A 26,683-nucleotide genomic window follows, 5' to 3' on the forward strand; every position below is an offset into this window, starting at 1 on the left:
CTTGCAAATCTATCAAATTACTGCTCTAAAAATCCAGTCATGGTTCAGAGTAGGTATAGATTTTCCTCACTAGCTTGCAGAAATCTTGTGGCTCCTAAAATGATGAGAAATATCTAGTCTTAGCGTGAAAAGTGGAATTATTTCATGCCTTTTTACATGTTTGGCATGAAATCTTGAAGGTTTAGATAGGTGATTTTTGGTGAAAAATCTGCAATAATACTGGCAATATTTTGGGCATAAGTATGAACCTCTGTTTCAATTGCCTGAAAGTTGTACCAACAATGTCAATAACCTTGCCAGCCGCACTTAACCTCCCATCCTTCTAAAGAAATGATCTATTCTATAAACAAAACTGAACCACATCTTTCTATAATATATATTTTTTACATTATTATATCTTTCTTTCTTCATAGTAATCATGTGAAAATCAAATGATACAAATTGTAGTTCTGATCAGTATTGTATGATTTTTAGTGCTGAGTGGATAGGTGCACAAGTGCAGTTTCTGCCAAGTGACAGCTTATGTGATGTTGATGGTAATCCTTTTTTTTTTGTGAATGGATTGTTTCTATTGAAGCCCCCACAGCATAATTGATTGATGTGACATGATCACATGAATAGCCTTGAAGGCTTGATGTATTACGTAGATAATAGATTCATTTTTTTCCTAAATGTGTGGCTCATTAGCTTGAAAGCCATATCTTGAAGCACAATAACCAAACTGGGCACAGTGATCTAATACATCATGTATGTATGAATGTTCAATAAAACCACATAGCAAGCCTAATATTCCACATTCAGCTAATTTCTATGTGATTTTTGAGCCAATACAATTGAGTAAAAAGTTGAATTTTCATGGATGGAACATGACTAACATATATGGCAGATTTCCCCAAATCCATGGATATGTTACAATTTAATTTTTATGAGTGATGGTATCTGAAAATATTGGTCAAGTAATTCTTATAATGATAGTGCAAATCCCAACTGTCCAGTAAATAATTTTATGTTGAGATGTTAGCATATATTACTTATGAATGTACATGATTTAGTTACAATTCTAAACTTATGTAGAATTCTGTATCTTCACTTATACCTATTCTCACACAAATCGATGTATTCTAGATATATGCATTCATTTAATCAAATTTCATGCTGACAAACAATCTGGATGGGCAAAAAAGAATTAAAATTCAACAACTGTTGTGAGGCAGGCATATAATTTTCCATTACTAGTATCTTTCCAAGAATTTAAAAGTTGATGAAAGGCCAAACAGACTCACCATACTTTCATTTAAAGCAGTTTGAAGACCAACTCTATTGTCTGCTAAACTGAGAATACATATTTATTCGATGGAATGACTACATGAAAGAGATAAAAACTAAATTCTAAAAAAAGCAAAGGCACCTGTACAAAGACCTAAAAATTAGCAATTTCAATGAGCTTTGATCTGCTAGCAAAGTTTACACGAATTATTGATTAAATATGTGTCAGGATTATTGTATCTGAAGTACTAGAGATGGAGTCTAAAATCGTTTGATTATTCCCGACTGCAGGATGGGGTGGGTGTGCTAGCAGAACTACAGAAGGAAGTTTCAAATTATAGATTTATTTGATATTTTATTTTAGCGAACTTATGATGTAGTTGTTTTGCTGTTTAACTTAAGCTGCTGGTTTGATTATTAATATTTTATCTTTCAATTTGCAGAATAATTTGATGAGATATTGTTTAACTATCATCATATTGCATTGAACCATATATGTGTTTTTTGGGGGCTTTTTATTAACTACAAAATAGCCCTTCAACTTGGTGATGCTGTTTGTGTAATCAAGTGTGTGCTAGTCTTAGGTTATTGTGCACAAGTGCTAGCTTGTTAATTGTTATTGTGTTGATGAGGGTGGTAAGGAGCTGACGAGATGGAGGAGTTCATACCTCTTATGCTCACAACAGACACGCGCAAGAAAATTACCATCGGATGTGATCTGCTCAAGTACATCAGTGATCCAGCCAACTCCATCGAGTGTGATGATATTGGCAGAGTTATTGATGGTATTGTACCATGGATGCAGAATAGCAACTTCAAGGTAAGCTTTGGAACTTCAGTGCTTGTCTAATATTTTAATACATTAGTCCTATGGATAGTTTTATCAAAAATTCTAAATACCTCCTCCTTTTACAACACTTCTCTTTAACTTCACTTCTTGTTTGTCTGTCTGTTTGTCTGTCTGTCTGCTACAAATCTTGTAAACAAAATTTAACACACTTCTACTTATCCTATCAATCTGAAATTTTGCCAACTTGTGTAAAGTTGGAGACAATGCATGAATCAAATGTCAAAATAAATGATTTTAGAAATTAAAAAAATTTTTTTTTTCAATATTAAAAAAATTGAAAAAATAATTTCGTCAGCTACAAATCTTATAACTGATATTTGACACACTTTTACCTGTCTAATTGATCTGAAATATTGCACACTGGTGTGAAATCAGAGGCAATGCACGAATCAATTGACAGAATAAATAATTTTGAAAAAAATGTATATATTAAAAAAATTTTATATATATTTAAAAAATTGAAAAGGTAATTTTTTTAATTTTCGAAAATTAGATGAGAAATTCATTGTACATCTGTAAGATTGGAGATACTGGATTCTTTGGAAGTGTTGTCTTTAAAAAGTAATTTTTAAACGTATATTATTACTATTGTGAACGTGCCAGAATTTCCTTCCATCCATATGTTTCTCTGTGCATTTGCTGCGGGATTTCTCCACAGGATTTTCTTTTCAATTAGGTCCTTATTATACTCAGTAGCAACGCGAGAGTATCACGTCTTCCTTAAGTCAGAACACTGAATATTTTTGATGGCAAACTTGATAAATGTTAAAACATCTATGAATATCGCTTCTTTTTACGATTATTAATTAACTCGATATATGAACGGTTAATGTGGTTGTCGGATGAAACAAAATGCGTGTCGGCGCACGTGGATGCGGTGGGATATGCGAAGGTGAAGGCCGGCTGTGCGGGTGGACGCCTCATCTGTGCCAGCTGGAGCCCCGCCAGACCTGCTCGTGACGGGGTCGTGGCGTCGTTAGTATCGTGCCCAAGACGTCGCCGGACACAAATCCTTTAAATTGCACTGAAAGACCGTAATGCTTATTCACTAATTGGGTCTCAGCAGTGCCACTCATGGATGAGCAATAGATCAAAATTCTATTAGTACCTACTCTAGAAGTCTTAATTCGCAGTTAAGTTCAAATATGTTTAAGAATACCCGATATTCCAGAATCCAGACACTAGGCATGGACTGTTGCCCGTTTTGGCGGTACGATTCTTTTTCTAGCATTAATGCTTTTCTCGACGTTAAGGAATGATTTCTGCTCCCTTGTGTACGAGATGTGAACGAAAGTTGTCTAGGTGTCGCATCGCTATGTCAGCATCGCTAATACTCCGCGCCTGATGCTTGCTGCCGGGTTGCGTTCCAACGGCCCTCTATTTCCGTTGTTGTTCTTGCCGTGCTGAAGAACTTGGTCACAAGCCAGGATTTGTCCTGTGTTCTTTCAGTCAAGAAGGTCGCTAGGTTTACTTCTATGTTTTTTTATTGTCTGGATGCAATCGTTGAAACTTGGTAGACCCATTCACGTGACTTGATCGCGCGTTGTAAGATCTTTGAATGTGTATTTTGTTCTTGCTCATTCTGAATATAATTATGTTTATGGTATGTTTACAGTTTGGTCAAGATATAAATCGACTAACTATGCATGTTAAACAGGCTTGTTTCTCGAGGCTATCTGCTATGTTTTGGTACAATCAAGCTCGCTATAATAGAGCGGAAATTGCGACTCATTGTGTCGTCGCGACGTAGAACCATTCACAACTGACCTGCTACGATTGCTTACAGACTTTCATCAGTAGGAGTCATTTGGTTAGTTACTGTCACCGTACGTCGCATTATTGCATTACTGCCACCTAATGTCAACGCTAGCGCGAGACTTATGTCTCGCTATCACGGAGTGACTGTTGCAATGTTGCTATGAAACGGTTGCAATGTTTCCGCCCTACAATATCGAAAAGAAAACCCTGGCGCTTTATGTGGCTGGTTAATAATACTTTGTTAGTCGACAAAAGATTGGGACACGTAAATATAGTTATCTCTCGGTAAGCGTTACTACTACTAGACCCCTCTTGATGAATATATTTTGCTAAGTAGAGAAAAGATATTTTGTCATGTACTCGATGAGTATTTTAACTTTTAAACCCATCGCCCTTCGTATCGGATGAAGAAAAGTGCTAATAAACTACTGGTCAACAAATTCCGAACAAAGGTCATTTTCCGGAAGAACAGAATATGTTCGATGTTGTCAGCTGAACTCAATATGAACGTGTAGACAAACGACGTGGTCGAAAAGTGCTTTTTAGTCGGCTTCCCATTGTGATTAATGAATGTTTCTGCTTTGATGTTATTTTCTTCTGCTGATGTTAGATTTAAAAGAATGACTTCAAGATAACAAAGAAAATGCTGTTCTTCGCCTGTGAGACTGCTTTGGTAATGTTTCTCGTCAAGTTGACAGCCTAATATTTCCAGCAAGAATCTTCTCAATATTGCCACTGATGCTCATATATAATGAACTCTATTTAATTGCTTTAGAGTAAGCAAATCGTTTCTCTTACTTAGATTGTGAAGGATGTGCTTTTCTGTGGGAGTTTATATCAACCAAATTGATTGGATATCGCCATCATCATATTGACCTAGCGTGTAATTTGTATAATTCATCATGTCATGAAAAGGTCATGTAGATAGTGTGCTTGGAGCTAGAAGGTGTTAGTATTGTTGGCGTGTCGACGACGTGTCTATGTATGGCAATGCAGCCTTTAACAGCAGCAGCAGCAGCCCACTCGCTCACGTAGCTACAGTCGCTGCTGCCTTCATAGTTGGCGCTCAAAGATATGAGCAAGACTTTGTCCAAGTTGTGATGTACATTTTGCCCTTGTGTGGGCCAGCTTGATCCATTTCGGTAAGCCAAATGAGCTTGTCAGTTCTAGAAAGTGTATAACTACTTGGACAACATGACAGTCGTTTTATCTAAGTGTGCACTGATATTAGTCTCGGATGCTATGGTCCTGATCGGACTTATAGCTCTCCGGTCATATGGGGCTCAGACACTATGGAGTATATTAACGAGTATATTATAACGGTAAAATATTTTCTGCTTGAACGAACTGGTTTTTCGTCGATGTCACAGCTGTTAATTCAAGGTTATAACAAGGTTTGGTCGAGGAAAGGCGGCGTTTGTGTTTATTCTTGTATTTGTGGTCGAATTCTCTTGGAAATGGAATAGTTTGGTAATGAAATGTTTTATTTACCGTCATGTTTTTGCTGTATTTGCCTTGTACGAGGTTTGATATTTCTGGTGATTTTCTTCATCTTGGTGGTTTAGAATGAAGTAGTTATCTAAAATTTGAATGTTTTGGAAATCGCCTAAACAATATTACTTTATCCAATTAAATCTTGGTTAAAATATCATATCCTAATTTTATTAAAAATCTATTTATTTTTGCACGGTAGTACACTTGTACCAAATCTCTCTCATCTCAACAATTGAAAACGCACCCTATATGCTGGAATTTCAAGCTGTTCTGCAATTATCTAACCCAGTGAAAACAGAACAATGGAACACACTTGCAGTAGCTCCGTGACGGTGACGTGTAGGCGGTTCAGTGACCTGCATAGTGCATATTTGGCTGCATTAATGTTAGTCTGGTATTGACATGCTCAAGCAGACGCAGGCTACAGACTGTCCGCGTGTAGCTGCTACGGAGCCGCGACTCCAGGAGACCGTATCGATCTTTATGCTTGCCACTACTTCAGAGGCTCACGCCCTTTGCATTTCACGAAACTTGCTGACCGCTTCATAAATCATGGGAGTTATTGAAATGTGGATTGCATGTCTGATTCGGCCATTATTTTGTTTAATGTTGACCTAACAAATTTTCTAGGATCAAAGTAAAAAAAAAAACACAAACAAAAATTCGACAAATGTTCCTCAAAATGGCGAAATTTTTATATTTTTGCACATTTTCGTAGACGTTGATGGATGACTTTTATAATGATGCGAGTTAGACGAGAATAATGTCTGGGATATTTAGGTTTGTGTTGTTATACTTCATCCGAATGATGCTGAAGAATTCATGGTAATCAAGGCAAATTGAACTTATGACATAAGAAAGTGAAGTCTTGCGATGTTTTTCGTTTGATAGTAAATCTGACAGTTAATGTCGTGTTCAGCATATTATCAACAATTTCTTTCTATTTTAATCTCAGGTTACAGTACATTGTTGACAAGAGATTTCTAACCTCGTATCGTAAGGGTATTTTTTTACAATCGATATCGACATCGACGGGCGCTGAAAAATGTATGTGTAGAACGGTAAAACGTGTGAATTTAGACTTTTAGAGTGTAAAATGCTAGTAAATTGTCCGCCCGCTGGTGATGGGCCTGATGGAAGAGACTTGCTTACCACCAGACATCTAACGTTGAGATTACTTTGATCAAACGTTGTTTTTAACGAAATCAACTCGTTTTCAACGTGATTTGCCTGGAGGGTTGCCCGAGGCTCATGACACGCGTGCTGCGGTTGCTGGCCGCCATAGCCGCGCTGCGTGCCGGATGACACCCGCCTCACTCACAGAAATGAGTGAGACTTTGTCTTAATTACAACGCACTTTTCTACTATTTGCCTGTCAAACGGGCGTATCAGTGCTAAGCTTTTTCCTCATTCTTGGAGTAAAACAGTGTGTCTCTATTTGGACAATATGAGCCATTTATTTTTGTGACGGGACCTTCAATGAATGATGGCGCACGACTCATCTGTTCCTGACGCCTCATGACAGGCATTTGATTGTCATGGATCACGACAACACCTGTTGGCATATTCATGCAAAACTCCGTTTTTTTTTTGTATGACAAGCTCGATCTTGATCGTTCCAGTGTTTCAGTTTTATTTATCAATGCTCACTTGCGATGGTTATGCTAATAATCATAATTTAACTTTTCTGTTGTGGAAAAGTCCATCATAACGCAATATTTTCTATCAAGGTGTCGGGTTTTGGCGTGAAATAAATTTATACAGTGTTTCTCTGTATTAAAAAAAGGTCTTAAAGTATATGTTTATGTTTTTACTCCATCTATAGAACCAGCTTTTAGCTTCGGTTTTCATACGATTGAAAGTAAATGGATTATGCTTCCACATGGCAGTTTTGTCGCCTTGACCCTGAGCTGTGTAATGCCTGTCGTGTTTACAGCCTTGCTGTGCTTGTAGTTTGTTCTGACGCGACTTTCCCTTCTGTCGCCGGGATAAAGAAGGACAAGCAGACACCCGTCACTATACTGCCGGCACGGTCGCTCAGTTCATCTCTTCTCTGGATTTTACCATCTAGTCGAGGCAATTTAATTTTTGCCCATAGCAAATATCTTGTCTGAAGCTGCTTGTATCTATCCTTTTTGATTTTTGTAATGGAGTTATTGCAGCAATTGTTGTGGCACATGTTGTAGTTTTGGGACTGCTCGTCAGAAACTCGCGTAAGCTGCCGATTTCTTGTCTTTGATTGGTGGCTTTAGTTTGGAAAGCTGTCGGTAATTAATTAATGGAGTTGCGAACTATCAACTATTTTTTATAGTAATGTTCCTGATGATACGGTTTAGCAGATCGTCTTGGGTGTCAAATAAGAACCCAATTGGTGAACAATATATATTAACATCGGGTAGTCGAGTTCTTTTTACTTGTACAGGATTTAAAGTACTGAGCCTCGTTTTTTACGATTTAGAAGGTTTTCATTTTAAAGAGTGAAAATATATTTGTACTTATGTCATTAGTTAGCTTGAATCGCATCAATTATATAAATTTGAAGGCAAAGAAAACATAAAATAAAGTTATTTGATCCAATCAACACATGGGCAATTTAGCTTTCGTTCTCTATACCTTTAAATTCTTCGATTTATATTAAAAAAAGAGCGCGTCCTATTGCCTGTTTATACTCGTAAATTTGAATTTTACAGTTTAGGAATAGCTTTCAAAGTTAAAGAACAGCTGTGGCAGTTAACAAACATTTTTCGCTTGCAAGCAGCCTGCCGCCAACGAGGCTTGCGCTTCTATACGTTTGAGGTGTGCAGCCGCTGACCTCGGACGGCCTCATGCAGCTGGGCGACACACTAGCGCCATGTCAACTGTTGAGCTCTAATTGCATCGCTCCTAAAGCTATCACAGTTCTTATCCTGGACTGATGTTGCTGTTGCATCCCTGCACATGTTTGTCGTCGTTGCTGACGTTCTTCTGTCGTTTGAAGTGTGATTCTTGTCGATTCGTAATGCTGTGTCATTCCGCGTAGCCCTCTCAACAATTCCTAATTTTTGTGACACATAACGCATTATAACGTTGACGGTGTGTACTCGCACCATACCATTCATCAATCCCGTACCATACCATCCCACCATCCCGTACCATACTCGTACCATACCATCCCTGATCCCACGCATATTTTGCTCACACCATTGCTTTTATGTGGGAGTTTGTTCCCACGTGGGCTCTGACATTGAGAGATGTTAAGGCCCCACGTAACCGAGCGACTGGAGAACATAGTTTCAATTGCTTGCTCTGCTAATTTATTTATTTAAACATTATATTGCACGTTGCTTGGCATGCCGGTATAGTATCTCAACACTTTCTATTAGCTACTATAGGGTTTTAGCTTTAGCTTAATTTACGGTTTTGAATGTTACGAGAATTTTTATCGTTTTTCAAAAGTTGTGAAGTTTCATCAACTTCAGCCTCGTTCACTTTAGTGATATTTTGGTGAGAAATGTTCATGTTTTTGCCTGAGGTCCAATTATAATATATTGAGTGCATCATCTCCCTGAAACTGGAATTAAAAACGAAATAATTAGATGGTCTCTTGAAATTTGGCAGGTCATCTTGGACATGGCCCTCTGCTGCTCACTTGACCTAAGCTTCCCTCCTGCCCCTCTCGGGTGTGTCCCCTCGTCCTCCTTCCCCTCTCAGGTGTATCCCCCTCCTCCTCCTCCTCTCAGGTGCGCCCCTCCCTCCACTCGCCCTCATCCCCCTCCTGCCCCTCCATGCTGAGCGCTCGCAACACTTTCACTCCATATCGCGACGGGCTCCTCGTGCCCTCTGTGCTTCTCTTACTCTCTTCATCTGCCCTCGACCGTTATCATAATATCGCTTAATTCCATATGAGAACATTTCCACGTGCTCGTGCCTTGGAGCGCTCACGTGCATCAACACACACGTACCTGCTCCTCCTGCCTGAGGGTGCGTTTGATATCGTACGGTGGGAGGACCAGCAGGCGAGTCCTATGTACCATATGGTCGGTTACATTCGCCGACCGCTCGACCCAATGCTTGACGGTACATGTCTTATATCAACCGACGATGTTTCTTAGCTTCAAGTCCTACTAATATTTAAAACGGCTTGGTTAGTTGCTGCAACTTGCAATATTAAAATGCAAGTGCTGTTAATGCTGTCAAACACTACCAATGCTCCGTTGTGTGTGCATATTAATATTGCTTTATTCACTTGATTGGAGAAAGGGAATGAAAAAATTATGTTTTAGTTGATGCGAGTGGCGAATATACATTGGCCGATGATATAACAATTTGATGTCCCGAGTAACCCTACCCTACCCATGATAGTTGTTGCTGCGATGTAGTGTTGGTTACCTCATTGTTAATTTGTAATACGAAGGTCAAGAAGGATACTACATTGCAACTTTACTGAAATGGTATATACTGCTCGCGGGGTGTTTTGGAGAATCCTCGTAGTCGTATTCGCGCTGTAGTGTTGGTGCGTTACTCAGCGTTGAGGTTGTCGGCATGCGTATCACTTGACGAAGGTGCCGACGGTGTGTCACCCCGTTACATGTGTCAGGTTGTGCCCCGCACATCCGCTGCACATTTCAGACCTGAACTTCAGCAACATTATCTACTCTAAAATAGAACGCTGCTTTCATACGAAGGAAAGAGAGGGTGATAATTTTCAGAGCTAAACGCCCACAAAAATCTCAAATTTTACGTCTACAATAATCAAGTTTGTCACGACAAAAATATCAAACGATGAATTTCTTTCGTGATGATCTGAAATTAAAAATGACACGATTGACGAATTTATACTTTAATAATGCGCAGCTTCTTCAGATTACATATAATCTCGCTGTAAAACAAGGCCTAGCTAGTCGTTATATTCTTAATCTTTTATTTAGACATGAGTAACTAATTTGCAGAGAATTAGGCAATTGTTTGAATTATTTTATAGATTTTATGAAACAAATATATTCTCAAAAGTTCTCCTTCGATCGGTCGAGCTTTTTATATCTCGTTGATTCGACGAACGCGGTTGCCTCGTGGCGCTATGTTCGTATTTAGCTGCTGCAGATTCTATGGTATTAATGGATATAGATTCTGTTATCAAGTGAATACTTTAGCTCTGGGAAGCAGAACATAGAGAACTATTTGTTAAATAGCAAATTGTCTCTCGTACGTTCTGGACAGATAATTATCTTGATACGCCATAGTCGGAGGACTTGACTTATTAAGCTGCGCTAAAAAAATGTACCGGAGAACGGATGATTTTGAACCTCGAATTAAGTACCGATGAACCGAATTAAAAGTAAACGTGGACTTTAATTATATTCAATTTTAAAATTATAAAAAAATATTGATTAACTAATTGCTTTAATTAATCATATAACATGTTATAATAAAACTCTCAGGTAGAACGCGTGAAATTCGAGATCAAGATCACAGGTTTGGGCAAAGCTGACTGGTAAGATTGTGCCAGGACTTGACTGGTCATATTCGGCGTAGAGGTCATAGTGAGTCATTACATTGATGGTGACTGCCAGTCATTGCTTTGATGCTGGCAGTGAGTCATTACATTGATGGTGACTGCCAGTCATTGCTTTGATGCTGGCAGTGAGTCATTGCATTGATGTCGACAGTGTATCATTGCATTGACGGTGGCATTGTCTTATTCCATTTGTTAACAGTGAGTCGTGGCATTCTAAATCACTCGTAATACTGGTTAATTTGGTGATTGTTTTCTTTTGTTCCATTCATATTTTAGCGGTGCATTCTAATAACACAAGACTGCCTGTCATGCACTATACCCTTACTGGACTGCATAGGTACAACTGTACCTACTCTCGATGCGATTGTACCTGCGCTCTATACGATTTTATCTGCACTCAATACGATTGTACCTGCGCTCTATACGATTTTATCTGCACTCAATACGATTGTACCTGCGCTCTATACGATTGTACCTGCACTCAATACGATTGTACCTGCACTCCAAACGATTGTACCTGCACTCAATACGATTGTACCTGCACTCAATACGATTGTACCTGCACTCTATACGATTGTACCTGCACTCTATACGATTGTACCTGCACTCTATACGATTGTACCTGCACTCTATACAATTGTACCTGCACTCTATACGATTGTACCTGCACTCTATACGATTGTACCTGCACTCTATACGATTGTACCTGCACTCTATACGAATGTACCTGCTCTCCATACGATTGTACCTTCACTCAATATGTATTAAAATTATACAGTATGACGAGGGTTAAGTGTTTATCGGTGCTACCTACACAATTGGAGTGGTGTAATAACAGAAGAACAATTGCCTTCAACTCTGATCAATTGATGCTATTTCGAAAAATATTACGATAAAATTAGCATTATTGCAACAATCATTACAATAAAATTAACGTCATTGCAACACGCATTACAATAAAATTAGCATTATTGCAACAATCATTGCAAAAAAATTAACGTTATTGCTACAATCATTGCCATAAAATTAACATTATTGCAACAAGAATTACAATAAAATTGACGTTATTGCAACAAGAATTACAATAAAATTGACGTTATTGCAGCAAGCATTACAATAAAATTGACGTTATTGCAGCAAGCATTACAATAAAATTGACGTTATTGCAGCAAGCATTACAATAAAATTAGCGTTATTGCAACAAGCATTACAATAAAATTGACGTTATTGCAAGAAGCATTAGAGTGCAAGAGTAAGCACAACAAGCAAGAGACATGGGCGCGTGCGAGGAGAGTGAAGCTGATGCCCGCGCAGTGTGTGGTGTGGGCAGACGAGCAAGGCCGGTCCTGTAGCGCTGTGCTGCCTCCAGCCAGCCTGAGTCAACTGCTTACAGAGGCTCCAGTAATGCTTCTTTGAAACACTCTGCTTACTTAAGTTTATTTATTAAACTGAGGCTTCAGTAATGCTTCTTTGAAACACTCTGCTTACTTAAGTTTATTTATTGAACTGAGTAACGAGCACCATGTTACTCTACTATTTTGAACATGCCACATAAAGCATATTGTAACACGCATAAATTTTATCAACAGCGATAGTTATTCAATTTGGTATACCACAACTCCATTAAATAACCTTTAAAAACTGGGTCGCTTTAAGCACATTACCTGCTGCACAAATGTAGTCAACATCGATATTTATTGAAGATTTGTGCTCCTTCTCCATTATATACACTTGAACGATTAATTTATTACCTTCAGTTTGGGAACCATTGTTGTGAAGGCATTGTTAGAATTGCCGGACTGAGGAAATTGGATTTAACTGCGGATTGAAACTTTTGCACAGTGGAACTGATAATGTAAATGTTCTGTTTATATACCTTCAGTCTGTGTTAAACAATAGGTCTAAATATTCCATTACGTGGCCTTGGAATTGGAAAATAATGGAACCGATACTATAAAAGTCTATTTTTTAATGTACTTTATGATCGAGCGCATTGGAGAAAACGATCGATTTTAGTTACGATGGAAGCTAGACGAGTCTATAGAAAAATGTCTTCTTGTGGAAGGTCAATTTATCGACTTGTTATTCACTTTAGTAAATCTTCGTTTAGTTTAGCAAACGAGTAAATTTTTTTGCTGCCTTGGAAATAATGCTCTCTCTTGGCTTACTTGCATCGCACGCTGCCTGCAAATCTACAGCGCGTCGACACAGTGCCCCTCCAGATGATCGCGTGGGGGCGGAGAAGAATACATGCTTTACTGACCTGCCACATAAGAAGTTTCCGACATTCATGAAAGCTGTAATCAGGATAGGCCAAAGGTCGGTCCTCGTCAAATTCAATATTATTAACAAGTGGGTAGTTGATGAATTTCTAGTAAAATATTCAGTCCAAGTGTTCGCCGTCTTCTTGAGCAGTTACCCGATTTTGCATGGTTGACAAGTCTCACGTTTCTGGAAGCTTGGAACTTGCTTTGAATTTGTGGTACTTATAAATTATTCATTGGTACTTAACCCTAGGGCTGGTGGACGTAGAAATATGCAGAAGTTCAAATTGTTGTAGCTGGTTCAAGAAAGTATAATAATTCTAAGATATAGTATTAACTTCTAAGCATTTTTAAATATTTTGCCCACTATGCTCACATGTGATGGTATAGAATTATGGGAAGATGATTAATTTTTCGCAGAGGCACGATAACGTATGCAGCATCAAAATAAAACTGAGCGAGGTTGGTGCCTTTTTTGGGCAACAGATTCTAAGTGACCATTTATGTAAACCTGTCCGCCGAAGGGTTAAGTGAGCAAACCATCGAGTATGGCATGGAATAATTATCCAATTTTTATACTCGGAAGTTTATAGTTTACTCCTGCGGTAGCTCTCGTAAGAAGAATGTGATGTGCCTTCGTGTTCAAAGAGCTCTTCACGTTTGTGGATTCGAAGTTGATTCGAAGAGGCGTATTGTGTGTACGCAGGTTATAACAAGAGTGACCTTAATTAGATTAAAGAGTAACCATTGATCTGCGCATGCATTATTCGTCGTCAATAGTATTCGTACCTACAGGCCTGCTAATGAGAGTTACCGTCAGCAGCAGAAGCGGAGCGTGTAATGCGGTTTGCCCACGCTTCGTTGTGGGTTCAAAATTGGTTGATCTTTTGTCATTTTATCTTGGCACGCGCCGATTTACATCGCATTTTAGTTTGAATGGACCTAAATAAACTGTTTTATTGCGGCTACCTAGTGAACTGGGTGATGTATATCATCGTTTGACTTATATTTTACGTGTGAACCGCTTACCGATTAAAATAGTTGTTTATAACTTGAGTACAAGTTATTATTCTCAATTAATTTAATAAGCGCTTATACGTTACAAGTATCCTGTATTAAATTTGTGCAATTTTTAAGTTGCTCCAGTACCTTTAATTAGTCGTGCCTAATTATTTGCATCACAATAATGGGCTGAACGGAGGTACGGTATAATGGTAGGTGTAGTGAGATAAATAGTAGATAATAGTAGTAGTTACCAGTTGTGTAGTTGGTTTAAAAGCAGGTCTTGATAGTTGTATCAAGACCAATGCAGTTCATAAATGCGTAGCACGGTAGCACGTGTGTCGAGACGGCCGTGTTGTTACAAGTGTAAGGTTCATATGTGTTTTGGCTATTGATACAGCCTTTGAACGATATGGCTGCTGGCTGTCCGTTCTCACGGTGGTCGTAAGCTACGGTGACCGTAGTAGTAGTATCGGCTTTGCCTGTTCTCAGTAATCCGTATTATTTTCATTCATAATATTCGAGAGCTTCTCGGAATATCACCGTCCGTGATAAATAAATTTAAATTATGTTAATTTCTCCGGCTGACAGTTGGAGTAAAATGGAGTAGGCAAGACTTGCTTTGCGTGCGTTGAGCTGTCGTTGCTTCATTGTCTTACCAATGGAATTAATTCGCTGCATTCAGTCGTACATTTAATGTACCGTGACGGTGTACGCGGAGGTTCTATTGTAAGTAAACAATTGTATACAATTCCTTGCGTATTATATCTAACAATTGCATGCTTGCGTATTTTATGTAACAATTGCACGCACGTTGATTGCGTAATGCGTATTGTATCTATACTATTAAATGCTCGTTGCTTGCGTACTGTATCTAACTATTGCATGCTCGCTTGCTGAGTATTGTACTTAACAATTGATTGTTCGCTGATTGCGTATTGTATCTAACTATTGCATGCACGCTGATTGCGTATTGTATCTATCTATTGAATGCTCGCTGATTGCGTATTGTAGCTAACAATTGCATGCTCGCTGCTTGCGTATTGTATCTATCTATTGAATGCTCGCTGATTGCGTATTGTAGCTAACAATTGCATGCTCGTTGCTTGCGTATTGTATCTAACTATTGCATGCTCGCTACTTGCGTATTGTACTTAACAATTGCATGCTCGCTGCTTGCGTATTTTAGCTATTGATTTATGCTCAGTGATTATTTATCGTCGAGTTACTCGCAGCGCAATCCTCTTCTCCTGAGCTGCTCACTGTGCGCCCTCGACTTTCCTCGGAGTTTTGGATCCAAGAATGTAGTTTGTGAATGAAATCAGTTTGTGAGGTTTGATGTTACTTACAGAGATAGTCATCTGTTACTTACAGAGATAGTCATCGGCCTTATGGGTTAATTTTGTGCCACTAGTAAAGGTACCAGTGGGACAATTCTATTCTATGCTCCTCACAACCAAACTAGTGAGGCATATAGCGTCTACTCTCTACTCCTCACTTCTAAACTGATGAGCCGAATCATACTCTATTTATCACCATAAACCAACTAGATCTTCATTTTTAGAACATGTATTACGAGGACGTATTGATGCGACCACACAGTCACAACAACATATTAAGCATCACGCAGTCGCTCAGCTTGACGCCGGTGCCGCTGCCGGCTGTGTAAGCCACTCCTGATGTGAGCTCCCGGCTCTCCTGAGGTGCCAGGAGTTTTTGTTAATTTCAAGTGCGAGGGAAGGCAGCCGGTGTGCCTGGTCTCCTCTTGAGCTGTGCTGTGCCTCACTCGTATCGCTGCTGCTCAGCTTGTTGCTGGGCCCAGTGTCACGTTGCTCTCCATCACCGCTTATATTCACAGGAGACTTCTCTTTACATCACGTCGTCTGTAGCATCATTTGAAGTATTTAAATAACATATATTGGATTTCTGTGCTTGGCTGTGAGCGTACGCATGTTAGTGATGCAATCCAGGAGCCGTTAGAGACCTTTATCAATTGTTGTAATATAAAGTGTTTTAACTTTCAAGTTTGCAAACGTGAACCCGTATCTGGAAAATCTATTATTTATCCAACTAAAAATAGATGGTGCAATAGACCGCTAATTGAAGACTCTGTTGAACATCACAGTTCATTTCGCACTGCCTCACAACCCAGGAAATGGTAAGCTAGATTAAATGGTTGTTTACCCCCACTGGTCATTGATTGTCGTTTCTCAGTGGTCAATTATTATTTCCAATGATTGATTGTGCTTAGTGATTGCCGACTCCCACTGTTCAGTGATGGTCTGTTCCTACTCTTCAATGATTCTTTACTCACACTGTTCAATGACGTCTGAACATTTGTTTGTGAGTGTCTACACGCATAAATACATAAGGTGCGTGTGTATGGAATAATTAGCGGACATGTCGCGGTTTGTGCAAGTATCCTGAAGGTTGTGGTGCGCATGCGCCCTTGAATTGCTCATGCCAGTGACGACGTCAATGTAATTACCTGCTGCTGGTGCTTGGTATTCTAGAAGTTCACCAGGCCGCCCTGCAGAGGAAGACGCCTTGCTGCTACTGGGACGGCTATGGTTCGTGTGGCGACGGCTATGATTCGTGTGGCGACGGCTATGATTCGTGTGGCGACGGCTATGGTTCGTGTGGTGTCGGCTATCATTCGTGTGGTGTCGGCTATGATTCGTGTGGCGACGGCTATGGTTCGTGTGGTGTCGGCTATCATTCGTGTGGTGACGGCTATGGTTCGTGTGGTGTCGGGTATGATTCGTGTGGTGTCGGGTATGATTCGTGTGGTGTCGGGTATGATTCGTGTGGTGTCGGCTATGATTCGTGTGGTGTCGGCTACGATCCGTGTGGTGACGGCTATGGTTCGTGTGGTGTCGGCTATGGTTCGTGTGGTGTCGGCTATGGTTCGTGTGGTGTCGGCTATGATTCGTGTGGTGTCGGCTATGATTCGTGTGGTGTCGGCTTTGATTCGTGTTGTGGCTATGATTCGTGTGGTGGCTACGATTCGTGTGGTGGCTACGATTCGTGTGGTGTCGGCTATGATTCGTGTGCTGACGGCTATTATTCGTGTGGTGTTGGTTCTGATTGTCACAACCACTGTTGTGACTTACAAATTTTCTGCAATTTATTCACCTGATCCTATGATGAAGGTAAGAGGCCATCTCATCTCTTTTGTCTTTAGCGTCAAGCGAATTCTATCACCCCTTTTGAATGTAAAATATAGAATAACTGTCTAATATTATTATACAAAATGACAATATAACGCAAAAAAGTGTTCAATTCATACCCTGCACTCTAGAAACTGTCAGTGGCGGAACAAAGTTTTTTAGGGATGAACAAAATTGAACATGTAATAAAATTCTCATGCATACAAAATAATCCATTGGTTGATGGTTGATGCTTGTGATAAGCCGCGGTGTGTATGCTGAAGCTTCCCAACACACATCATTGGTGGACAGCTTGCGGCCTGACGTTGAGCGTGGTTGGTAAGAATTGACATCCCGGTAGGCTTCAGGAGTTGACTTAAGTTTTTATTGAACGAAGTTACAGCTCCCGCTAAATATAGCGTCACACCAGCCTTCCCCTCACGCCTGCTCATGCCAGAACTTTTTTTTTGTCTCCAATTTGCACACTTCGTGTCGATGCCATTTTTCGAGCCGTGTAAACGCCCGCTCTGCGAGATCTTGCCTGCGCGAAGCATGAGAATTTGCGAGCGCTACACGGGAGAACTTGTCTGCGCGGCGCTCAAGAACTTGCTTGCTCGTTATGAGGGAACTTGCCTGCACCGCTCCAGAACTTGCCTGCGTGATGCTCAAGAATTTGCTTGCATGTTGCGAAAGAACTTGCTAGCGCTACGCTCAAGAACTTGCCTGCGCAATGCTCAAGAACTTGCTTGCATGTTGCGAGAGAAATTGCTTGCATGTTGAGAGAGAACTTGCCTGCGCAACGCATGAGAACTTGCCTGCGCTACGCTCAAGAACTTGCGCTACACGAGAGAACTTGCCTGCTCGACGCTCAAGAACTTGCTTGTATGTTGCGAGAGAACTTGCCTGCGCGACGCACGAGAAGAATTCGCGCAACTACCTGATTGCCTCATGAAGCAGAGAGGATCGGTGTTCGATGTCATTGTTTTGTTTTGGCGGCAGTTCTTCATTTTTAACACCTAAAGTGCGGTGGGGGAGGGGGGTTAAGATGATGATCCAGCATGCTGCCTCTTTACTGTTTATGGTGCGCAGGAAGCCTTCACTTCAGTGGTGCTTTAGTGAGCGCATGATGGTGATGCTGCGGCTGCTCATGCAAGTTTACATTAAGCGTTTAGGCTGTAAGTAATTTATCGTGTCACGTAATATTGCTGATTATGTATAGCGGGTATAAAACCGAGTTGATTCAATCGGCGACACTTCGCTATTTGCTGCTACACAACAGACATCTTTCATTACTAGATATACATATATGAATACTAAACGAAGAAAAAATTCAAAATTTGAGCTAAGGCATGTGAGCCACTGAAGGATTATGCTTTTTTGCTTTGTTCGTGCTGCAAATCGGATTTTACTTGATTGGTACTTGAAGTAGGTAATTTTAAATGTGTTATTTCGTAATCAAAACTCTGGTGTTGGCTTAAATGTTCTTCATAATTATTGCCATACATTTTTACGTTTACATATAAAGCGTACATTTTTATATACAGTCGAAAAAATGTTCGTATAACATACAACCGTTTTTTCCTTGCTGCAGGTAATTGCTGTTATCGTACGTTTATTTTTTTTTTATGGAAGAGAGAAGCACGCCGTGATTATTTACTTGTGCTTAGTTAAGTTAGCAGTCATGACCGAGCCCGACGTGCGACACGTGTGCCGGGGACTTGCCTGCTGTGCTCGTTGTCGCCACTTCAGGCTCGTCAGGTGTCGAGTTGCGGGCGTCACTGCGATTGACGCTCTGCGTCAATCGCAGTGACTGTACATCAATGATCCACAATACTGTCGACGTGTTGCATATAATTGATTCACATAGCTGAAGAATCCGCATATGTTCGCCGATAACACCCAAATTTATGGTTATTGTGCGCTGGCTGATGCTGCAGCGTTGCAGGACCGGATGTCTGTCTGCATTGACGCTGTCTCGGACTGGATGCGCTCCAATCAGCGCCAGCTCAAGGCATCAAAAATTCGACTGTATTTGGTTTGGGACTGCTTGGCACCAGCCTCAGCTTCCGGCCAACCCTGTTCGCGTGGGCAACGAGTTCGTTATGCCGGCGTCTTCTGTTCGTAACCTGGGCATTCTGCTGGACTCAGAATTTTCTATGAACAATCACATTGACAAAGGCATCACCGCTTGTTTAAGTGCTCTGCGACGAATACGAAGTGTCAGCCGCTGTCTCTCGAGGCCGGTCGTCGATGCATTCGTGGTAGCGCTCATTCTGGCCAGATTGTACTATATATAGTAATGCCACACTCTGTGGATTTCCGACCATGCACGCACTCAATAAACTGCAATCCGTAATGAGCGCTGCGCTGCTCGCGTGCGATAAGCTTAAATTCGACGACGTGCTGCATGATGCCGATATTGCGTGAACTTCATTGGGTACGCATGCAGCAGCGCACGCAGTTCAAGGTCGCTGTTCTGACGTTCCGATGCCTTCACGGTCTGGCGCCTCCTTATCTCGTGTAATATCTGCAGCGCGTGTCGGATCTGCCTTCTAGAAGACGACTGCATACGTCATCAACAGCGGACCTCGTTGTTCCACACGTTTATCTACCTTCGGCGATAGAGCGTTACCTGTCGCCGCTGCTAGACCTGGAACAGTCTGCCGGCATTCGTAACACCGGCTCCTTCGTTGCAGGTGTCTCGTCGACGTCTAAAGACGACACTATTTCGTAGAGCCTATGAATCAAGTGCTTAGTCATTTTTATCCGTTCTCATCCTTTTTCGTGTCCATTTATTTTTCGTTTGCTATTAAACTTATATGTAACGTGCCTCGAAGTTCGTTTGAACCGGACACCACGATAACTGCTTCGTAGAATAATAATAATAATAGTAATAATAATTATATCCGTTCCTGAACGCCGGGCAACGAGAGTTACGGTCAGTAGACAGAGGGTCAAAAAATAGCATTACTCAATAAAATACGTGTGGCCTCCACCTGATCATAGAACCAAAGCTACTCTCACCCGTGTATTCTTCTAATGAAACCATGTATCGTGAGTGCAAACTATGGAAGATACTAATATAATAATATACTAATAATATAATGAATCCATGATACTTATATATCCATGTAGGAAAATAACGTTAATACTGTGCCATTCATGAAAGCACCAAACCTGGGGCCGGTCAATCAAAAATAGTTCAGACTAAACGTCACTTTATCAACCAATCACTGACGCTAAAGCTAATCACACCACTCACTGAGGAGAGAGCGACCGCTACGAGTACCTGGCCGCTACGTCTTCTTTATAGACCGGCAGGTGTACTTGAATGAGTTTTGATAGTAGGGCCCATGGTCTCGGTATCGTCTGCCACAATTTTAAGAATGTGCTATCACTTACAGAGGTCTGCGCGTCGTTCTGCTGCTCTCTTGCAAGTTCCTGAGCTCGCTCGTGCTTTCGCTTTATAATTTTTTGCTGGGTTCCTTATCGAAGGCGCAGCCTATCTTAACGGTCACTGCGGAATTTTTTGTTGCCTCGGGCTGGACGTCATTCTCATTCATGTGGTTTGATATTCGCCTCAGGTTTATTCCCGCAATGCACGTCACTGCTGCACATGCACGCTTGGCAAGCGCATGGTGTTAGGATTTGCGTGCTGTGATCCTACAATGCCACCCAATGAGGGAATTGACTGTCCATCTATCCGCAGCATTCAAGCCTTTATGTTTGCGTGGCTCTAACCCATGAATTCGTGAACTTTTGAGTATCTTCACAATGGCGACTGATGGTGACTGATGTTTTGATGGCAGCTGATGGTGTCCGATGTTCAGAAGGCATGCTCTGTTTGACGGCCGGATCGCTTTCACTGTCTTACCTGATGCTGAGTTTTAATATATGATGTAAATGTTCTGCATGCAGTCTAACCCCACGAGCATCATTTTGATTGTTGCAATCACTTGTTGGTTTACATATGAGGATAATATTTATCAAGCGATTCATTTGAGGGCAGTGCGGAAGTAGTGCTGAAACTGACTCCATGTTTTAATACTCTATCTAAGTCTCGAGATAAGAAACATTATCATATATTGTTGTCAGCCGCAACCGCTCACTCAGAGAAGTGAGTGAGGCTTTGTCTTAATAGCTATTCACTTTTTATCCTTTGTGGGTCATCGTGAACTAATTCTGCACGGCTAAAGTGCGTATCAGGGCTTCGTGCAAAAAGTGAGTCACTATTTGGAGTATGTCACCGATACATTTCTCGGAGTGTGCGGCGACGTGAGGTTAATAAATGCAGCAGCGGGCCTCGTCACGAGGTGCAGCAGTGCGTTAGTTCTCTGAGTGTACGTTACGTCACATTGTCCCAGCACTGCCACAAGCAGCACGCGGTGCCACGCAGCAGTGCATTAGTTCTCTGAGTGTACGTTGCGTCACATTGTCCCAGCACTGCCACAAGCAGCACGCGGTGCCACGCAGCAGTGCATTAGTTCTCTGAGTGTACGTTACGTCACATTGTCCCAGCACTGCCACAAGCAGCATGCGGTGCCACGCAACAGTGCGTTAGTTCTCTGAGTGTACGTTACGCCACATTGTCCCAGTACTGCCACAAGCAGCATGCGGTGCCACGCAGCAGTGTGGTGGACGGTATCCATGCTACGCACGGTGATGACATCATGGCGCCTCATGAGCTGCTCGGCCCAGCCATTCATGGCGCTCTCTTGAGCTCTGATGCTTCATGTAAACCTGCTGCGTGTTTGGGTTCATCTTTGATTGTTATATTGTTGCGTTACCATGAATTGAAATCATTCATTTAGTATCTTCACATTTGAAACTATCATCATAAACACGATTGGACCTGTTCCGAGTATTGTTATTTTATTATATTATATTGAAGTAAGCCTATATATTTTATTGAAGCATGCCTATGCAGCATTGGAGTGAATGTTGCAATGTTGCACAAGATTTTATAGTAAAATGAATGATGGTTCAAGTAATGGTTGGCTTGTCATGCTGCTCATGCTCAGCTGTGCTTTTGTTGCGTTCATGACTTCCTTTTATGATGACATCACAGCAAAGTTGAAGAGTTGGTCTATTAAAAGCAGTTATGTAAATGTTATTGAATTACTCGACATGCACCTGCTGAACAAGAATTGCTTCAAGGTTATTGGGTATTAGATTTTTATTTGCTAAATGGCATATCATCCATGCACCCATTAAGTGGCATCCATGTATAATACATACTATTTGAATGGAAATGTTGTACACATTGAATGGAACTCGTTTACCCATTCTGTCTCTTGTGTGCCCATTGAAGGTCATACATGTACACATAGATTGGCATTCATTTATATATTTACCTATTGATTGGTTGTTATGTATTACCTAACCTATATATACACACATTGTGTAGCCTCCGTGCAAGTATTTTTGACCTGTGATTTTATTGCAACACCAATTGTCTTATTAATGGGTATAACAGTATTTAAGATTTCTTTCTCTCAATTTAGGAAAAGATTAAAAACATGAAGCATATGCCTAACAAAAATATAATAAAAGAAAAGGAATTTAAAGCTTTCATGATAATTTTATGTGCCTTGGATTAAACAAAGATTGTTCAATAAATGTTATTTTAAGGAACTATTAATGAAATAAAAACTGACTGGAAAGTAATTATATATATATATATTATCTTACTATAGTCGTTCAATCTATCTGCATTAGTGTTCTGAGAAGAGCAAACTTTTTTTTTTCTAAAACCATTTTGCTGTTTTACCCCTTGTTTGTCTGCACAATTTTACCTCGTTTTAACTACGTTGATTTCAGTTAAAGTTTTACCTAGGCAATCTGACAACTGTTAACCACTACCACTCATTCCAGTGCAAGAATGTCTCAACTACTACAGCTGCTACCAGAACATTAGGAAACAACCTCTAAATTCCAAATCTCCTTTCTATTGCTTCATATTATATCATCCTCTCTACTTTGAAGATATATGAGAAACTGTTCCAATGTTGGCTTAGAGATAACTTTTTTCTATTGGCATATGGTACATAATTATGTCCCATAATTATAAATCTCTTCCCTCCTAAACTTTGTGTTTTATATATTTCTTTCATCATATATGAGGAAATATTTTTCTGTAAGTTTTATTTCTTAAATCAAATTAATGAAATTGTGCTCAGGAATGGTTATGCAAATAACTATATATTCTTGAATTATAAGTACTTATATCATTAGTCTGCTTATAGTGCAAGTTCACAAGGAATTTAAAAGCAAAGAAAACGTAGAAAATTCACCATATCGATATTGAAAACGTTTCGAAGTCCAGCTCCATCATCAGTTCGACTAAACTAAAAATGAATAAAATCACTTTAAAAGTCAAAATTCAAAGACAGACATAAAACCTAAACAAGACCTAACATTATATCGAAATAAACAGGACTAGTTATGAACAACTTATTCCTAGGGGTACGACAAGAATATAAAATCCTAGCAATTTACTACTATAATCTGGAAATAGTAAATTGCTAGGATTTTATATTCTTGTCGTACCCCTAGGACTAAGTTGTTCATAACTAGTCCTGTTTATTTCGATATAATGTTAGGTCTTGTTTAGGTTTTATGTCTGTCTTTGAATTTTGACTTTTAAAAGTGATTTTATTCATTTTTAGTTTAGTCAAACTGATGATGGAGCTGGACTCCGAAACGTTTTCAATATCGATATGGTGAATTTTCTTGGCGTTTTCTTTGCTTTTAAATTCCTTCTTGAATTATATTTATTTGAATGGTATGATTTTTTTTGTAAATTTGTGAGTTTGTTCATGGTAATTACACTAATCTGTGCAGTAGCTTGGGGTAGATTTGGAGATGGACTGAACATTAATGTTGTGGACACAAACTCATTGGTGTCGATTATGAAAAAACTATATTGATAGAAAATATTGAAACAGACATTCTGTTAAATTTTTGATCAGTATCAAGTGTCATGTGCATTCTGAAAGTGCTGTATGCCAGAATTGATTTCTTCGAATAGTTTCTCATAAATTAAAAAATTGGGTTGGCTGGGTCACTGAAATGGTCTAAAAATTGATGCTGAGTTCTATAGGAAAGGTTCAGTTGTAGGTCACCAAATTAGAAAATCAGAAGTGCCCTCTTGCTCATACAGAGTATATTACATCTTGTGAACTCCACGTACCCTGCTTAACACCACAAGAACTAACGACCCCAGAACTTTTACTGACCATAAATTATACCTCGAGAACTTGTACTCTGCAACAACCAATAGTTCTTGATTTTCAACACTACACTCACTCAAAAAATCAATCCCCCAATAACTAATAATAACTTTACACCACAAAAACTAACGACTGTATGAGTAATGATGTGTTTGGTGTGCAGGTGTCGACGCAGGGTCTGGAGGTGATGTGTGCCCTGGTGGAGCGCATGAAGGAAGACTTCAGACCGTACCTCAGCGGCGTCCTCCCCCCCACCATCGACAGACTGGGTGTGTGACGTGCCCTAGGTCCTTAGCGTCTCAATGGATTTTGTAGCTATCATCTTGCAACAATGAATGAATGAAACAGAGGATAGAAGACTTTTCTTCTATCCTGGCTGTCTCTTCAATGGTTGTTCTAGTTATAAAGGTCATGTTGAAGCCAAAGATTGATGCCATGGGAATTATTATCAGTTCAAATTGAACTTTTTTACCTGAATTACACATGTGCTTCTCAGTATAAAATGGCTCATTGCCACTTACCAACTTATGTTTGATGCTGATTTGGTTCAATCTGTTATAAATTCCCAACTTAAGGTCCTGATAAACATCATTCGCTTTAAGTTTCTCTCATCTTTTATATTTAGATGCTTTGAATGAATATGATACACCAGATCCAACTATCCTTTACTTTTTAACAACATAATCAAGTGATGAATTTCTGAGACACTTTTAGGAAATTATTGAATCACAGTAAAGTGTAGATGACTAATCACCTGAATTTATTTTTTGTAACCTACTGTTTATACTAACACAATTCTACCAAGCCTCTCTCTATATTTATTGGTTCAGTATGAAGTCATTTCAGATGCATGAAATTACTAACTTTTCCGTGAGTTCTTGGTGTAGTTTCAGGTGTGTGAAGTTATATTAAACAATAGGCTGGTATTGCTGACTCTCAACTTGCTATCCGAGGGAACATTTCAAAGTAAAATTAGACAATAAATATTATATCACTGACAGTACACTATACCGTGCAAGTGACAGCATCATATCATTAGATAATATAGAATAGATTATGTCACTAAGAGTATACTATACCGTGCAGGTTAAGGGAACATATAAGATAATAAATATTATATGACTAACAGTGTAGTACTATATAGCATGCAGGCGACAGCATCATATCAGATAATAAATATTACATGACTAAGAGTATACTACATACCGTGCAGGCGACAGCATCATATGAGATAATAAATATTAGGTACATGACTAAGAGTATACTTTATACCGTGCAGGCGACAGCATCATATGAGATAATAAATATTAGGTACATGACTAAGAGTATACTTTATACCATGCAGGCGACAGCATCATATGAGATAATAAATATTAGGTACATGACTAAGAGTATACTTTATACCGTGCAGGCGACAGCATCATATGAGATAATAAATATTAGGTNATAATCAGAGTTGTAGTGTTGAAATAATGTATTAACCCTCTTGCTGTGCCCCCAGCACACTCTCTCAACGTGCGTTATAGTTATACAGAGTGATGAACAGAGTTGTAGTGTTGAAATAATGTACTACTATTGTTATGGCAGCAAACCCTTTCAATGTGGTTTATAGTAATGATGATAGTAGAGCTATATTGATGCAGTGCCAATCCTCTTGTTCCTCCTCTCTTGTCTCGACTTGCCTGATCCAGAGTTGAATTTCGTGGGTCAAAGTTATTAAGACTTTTTATATTAGTGAATATTACATTTGGAATTTTTATTCTAGTTGTTAGGGTATTATATTATTAGATACATATCATGATTTATGACACATTTATGCTATTGCAATCGTTCTGTGATGTTGAAAAAAATTATAAAGCTTTTATCAACGCCTACACCACAAGCTTTAAAGTTTTGGATTTCTTTTGAAATCAGATATATACATTTTTTGGATTTACGTCCATGCCATGAAACTTTTCCCCGCTAAGGGTGATAAATTATTATTTTCTTGTAGAGATAATAAGGATGCTGAATATTGACTTTCGTAAAAATATTGTTTTTTTTTTTCTAGTCAGCACATTTATAGAATTGACAAAGGGACCAACGGATTAGTTTTTCTGTATACCGGCTACATATATTTCCTTCTGACCCGAAGCGGAGTTATTTCCACTCTGCACAGTACCTATGCCTTCAAC

At 39.6% G+C, this 26,683-nt stretch overlaps 1 protein-coding gene across 1 annotated transcript; it reads left to right on the forward strand.

Moving 5' to 3' along the window:
- Nucleotides 1-1,708: 1,708 nt before the first annotated feature.
- On the forward strand, nucleotides 1,709-24,786 carry LOC108681013 (CLIP-associating protein 1-like). Its single transcript, XM_018169949.1, has 2 exons — nucleotides 1,709-2,086; nucleotides 24,673-24,786. Exons 1-2 carry the CDS (start codon nucleotides 1,919-1,921, stop codon nucleotides 24,784-24,786), a joined length of 282 nt encoding a protein of 93 aa, XP_018025438.1. The 5' UTR covers nucleotides 1,709-1,918.
- The last annotated feature ends 1,897 nt before the right edge of the window (nucleotides 24,787-26,683 follow it).

The sequence above is a fragment of the Hyalella azteca genome, unplaced genomic scaffold (assembly GCF_000764305.2).
Source record: "Hyalella azteca isolate HAZT.00-mixed unplaced genomic scaffold, Hazt_2.0.2 contig15455, whole genome shotgun sequence".
In the NCBI taxonomy this organism is placed as follows: domain Eukaryota; kingdom Metazoa; phylum Arthropoda; class Malacostraca; order Amphipoda; family Hyalellidae; genus Hyalella; species Hyalella azteca.

What these genes read in the sequence shown, in the direction of transcription:
- LOC108681013 (XM_018169949.1), top strand. Translation starts at nt 1,919, where the DNA reads ATGGAGGAGTTCATACCTCTTATGCTCACAACAGACACGCGCAAGAAA. An exon ending in TGCAGAATAGCAACTTCAAG is followed by an intron (nt 2,087 to 24,672) that starts GTAAGCTTTGGA and finishes TTTGGTGTGCAG; the next exon opens with GTGTCGACGCAGGGTCTGGA.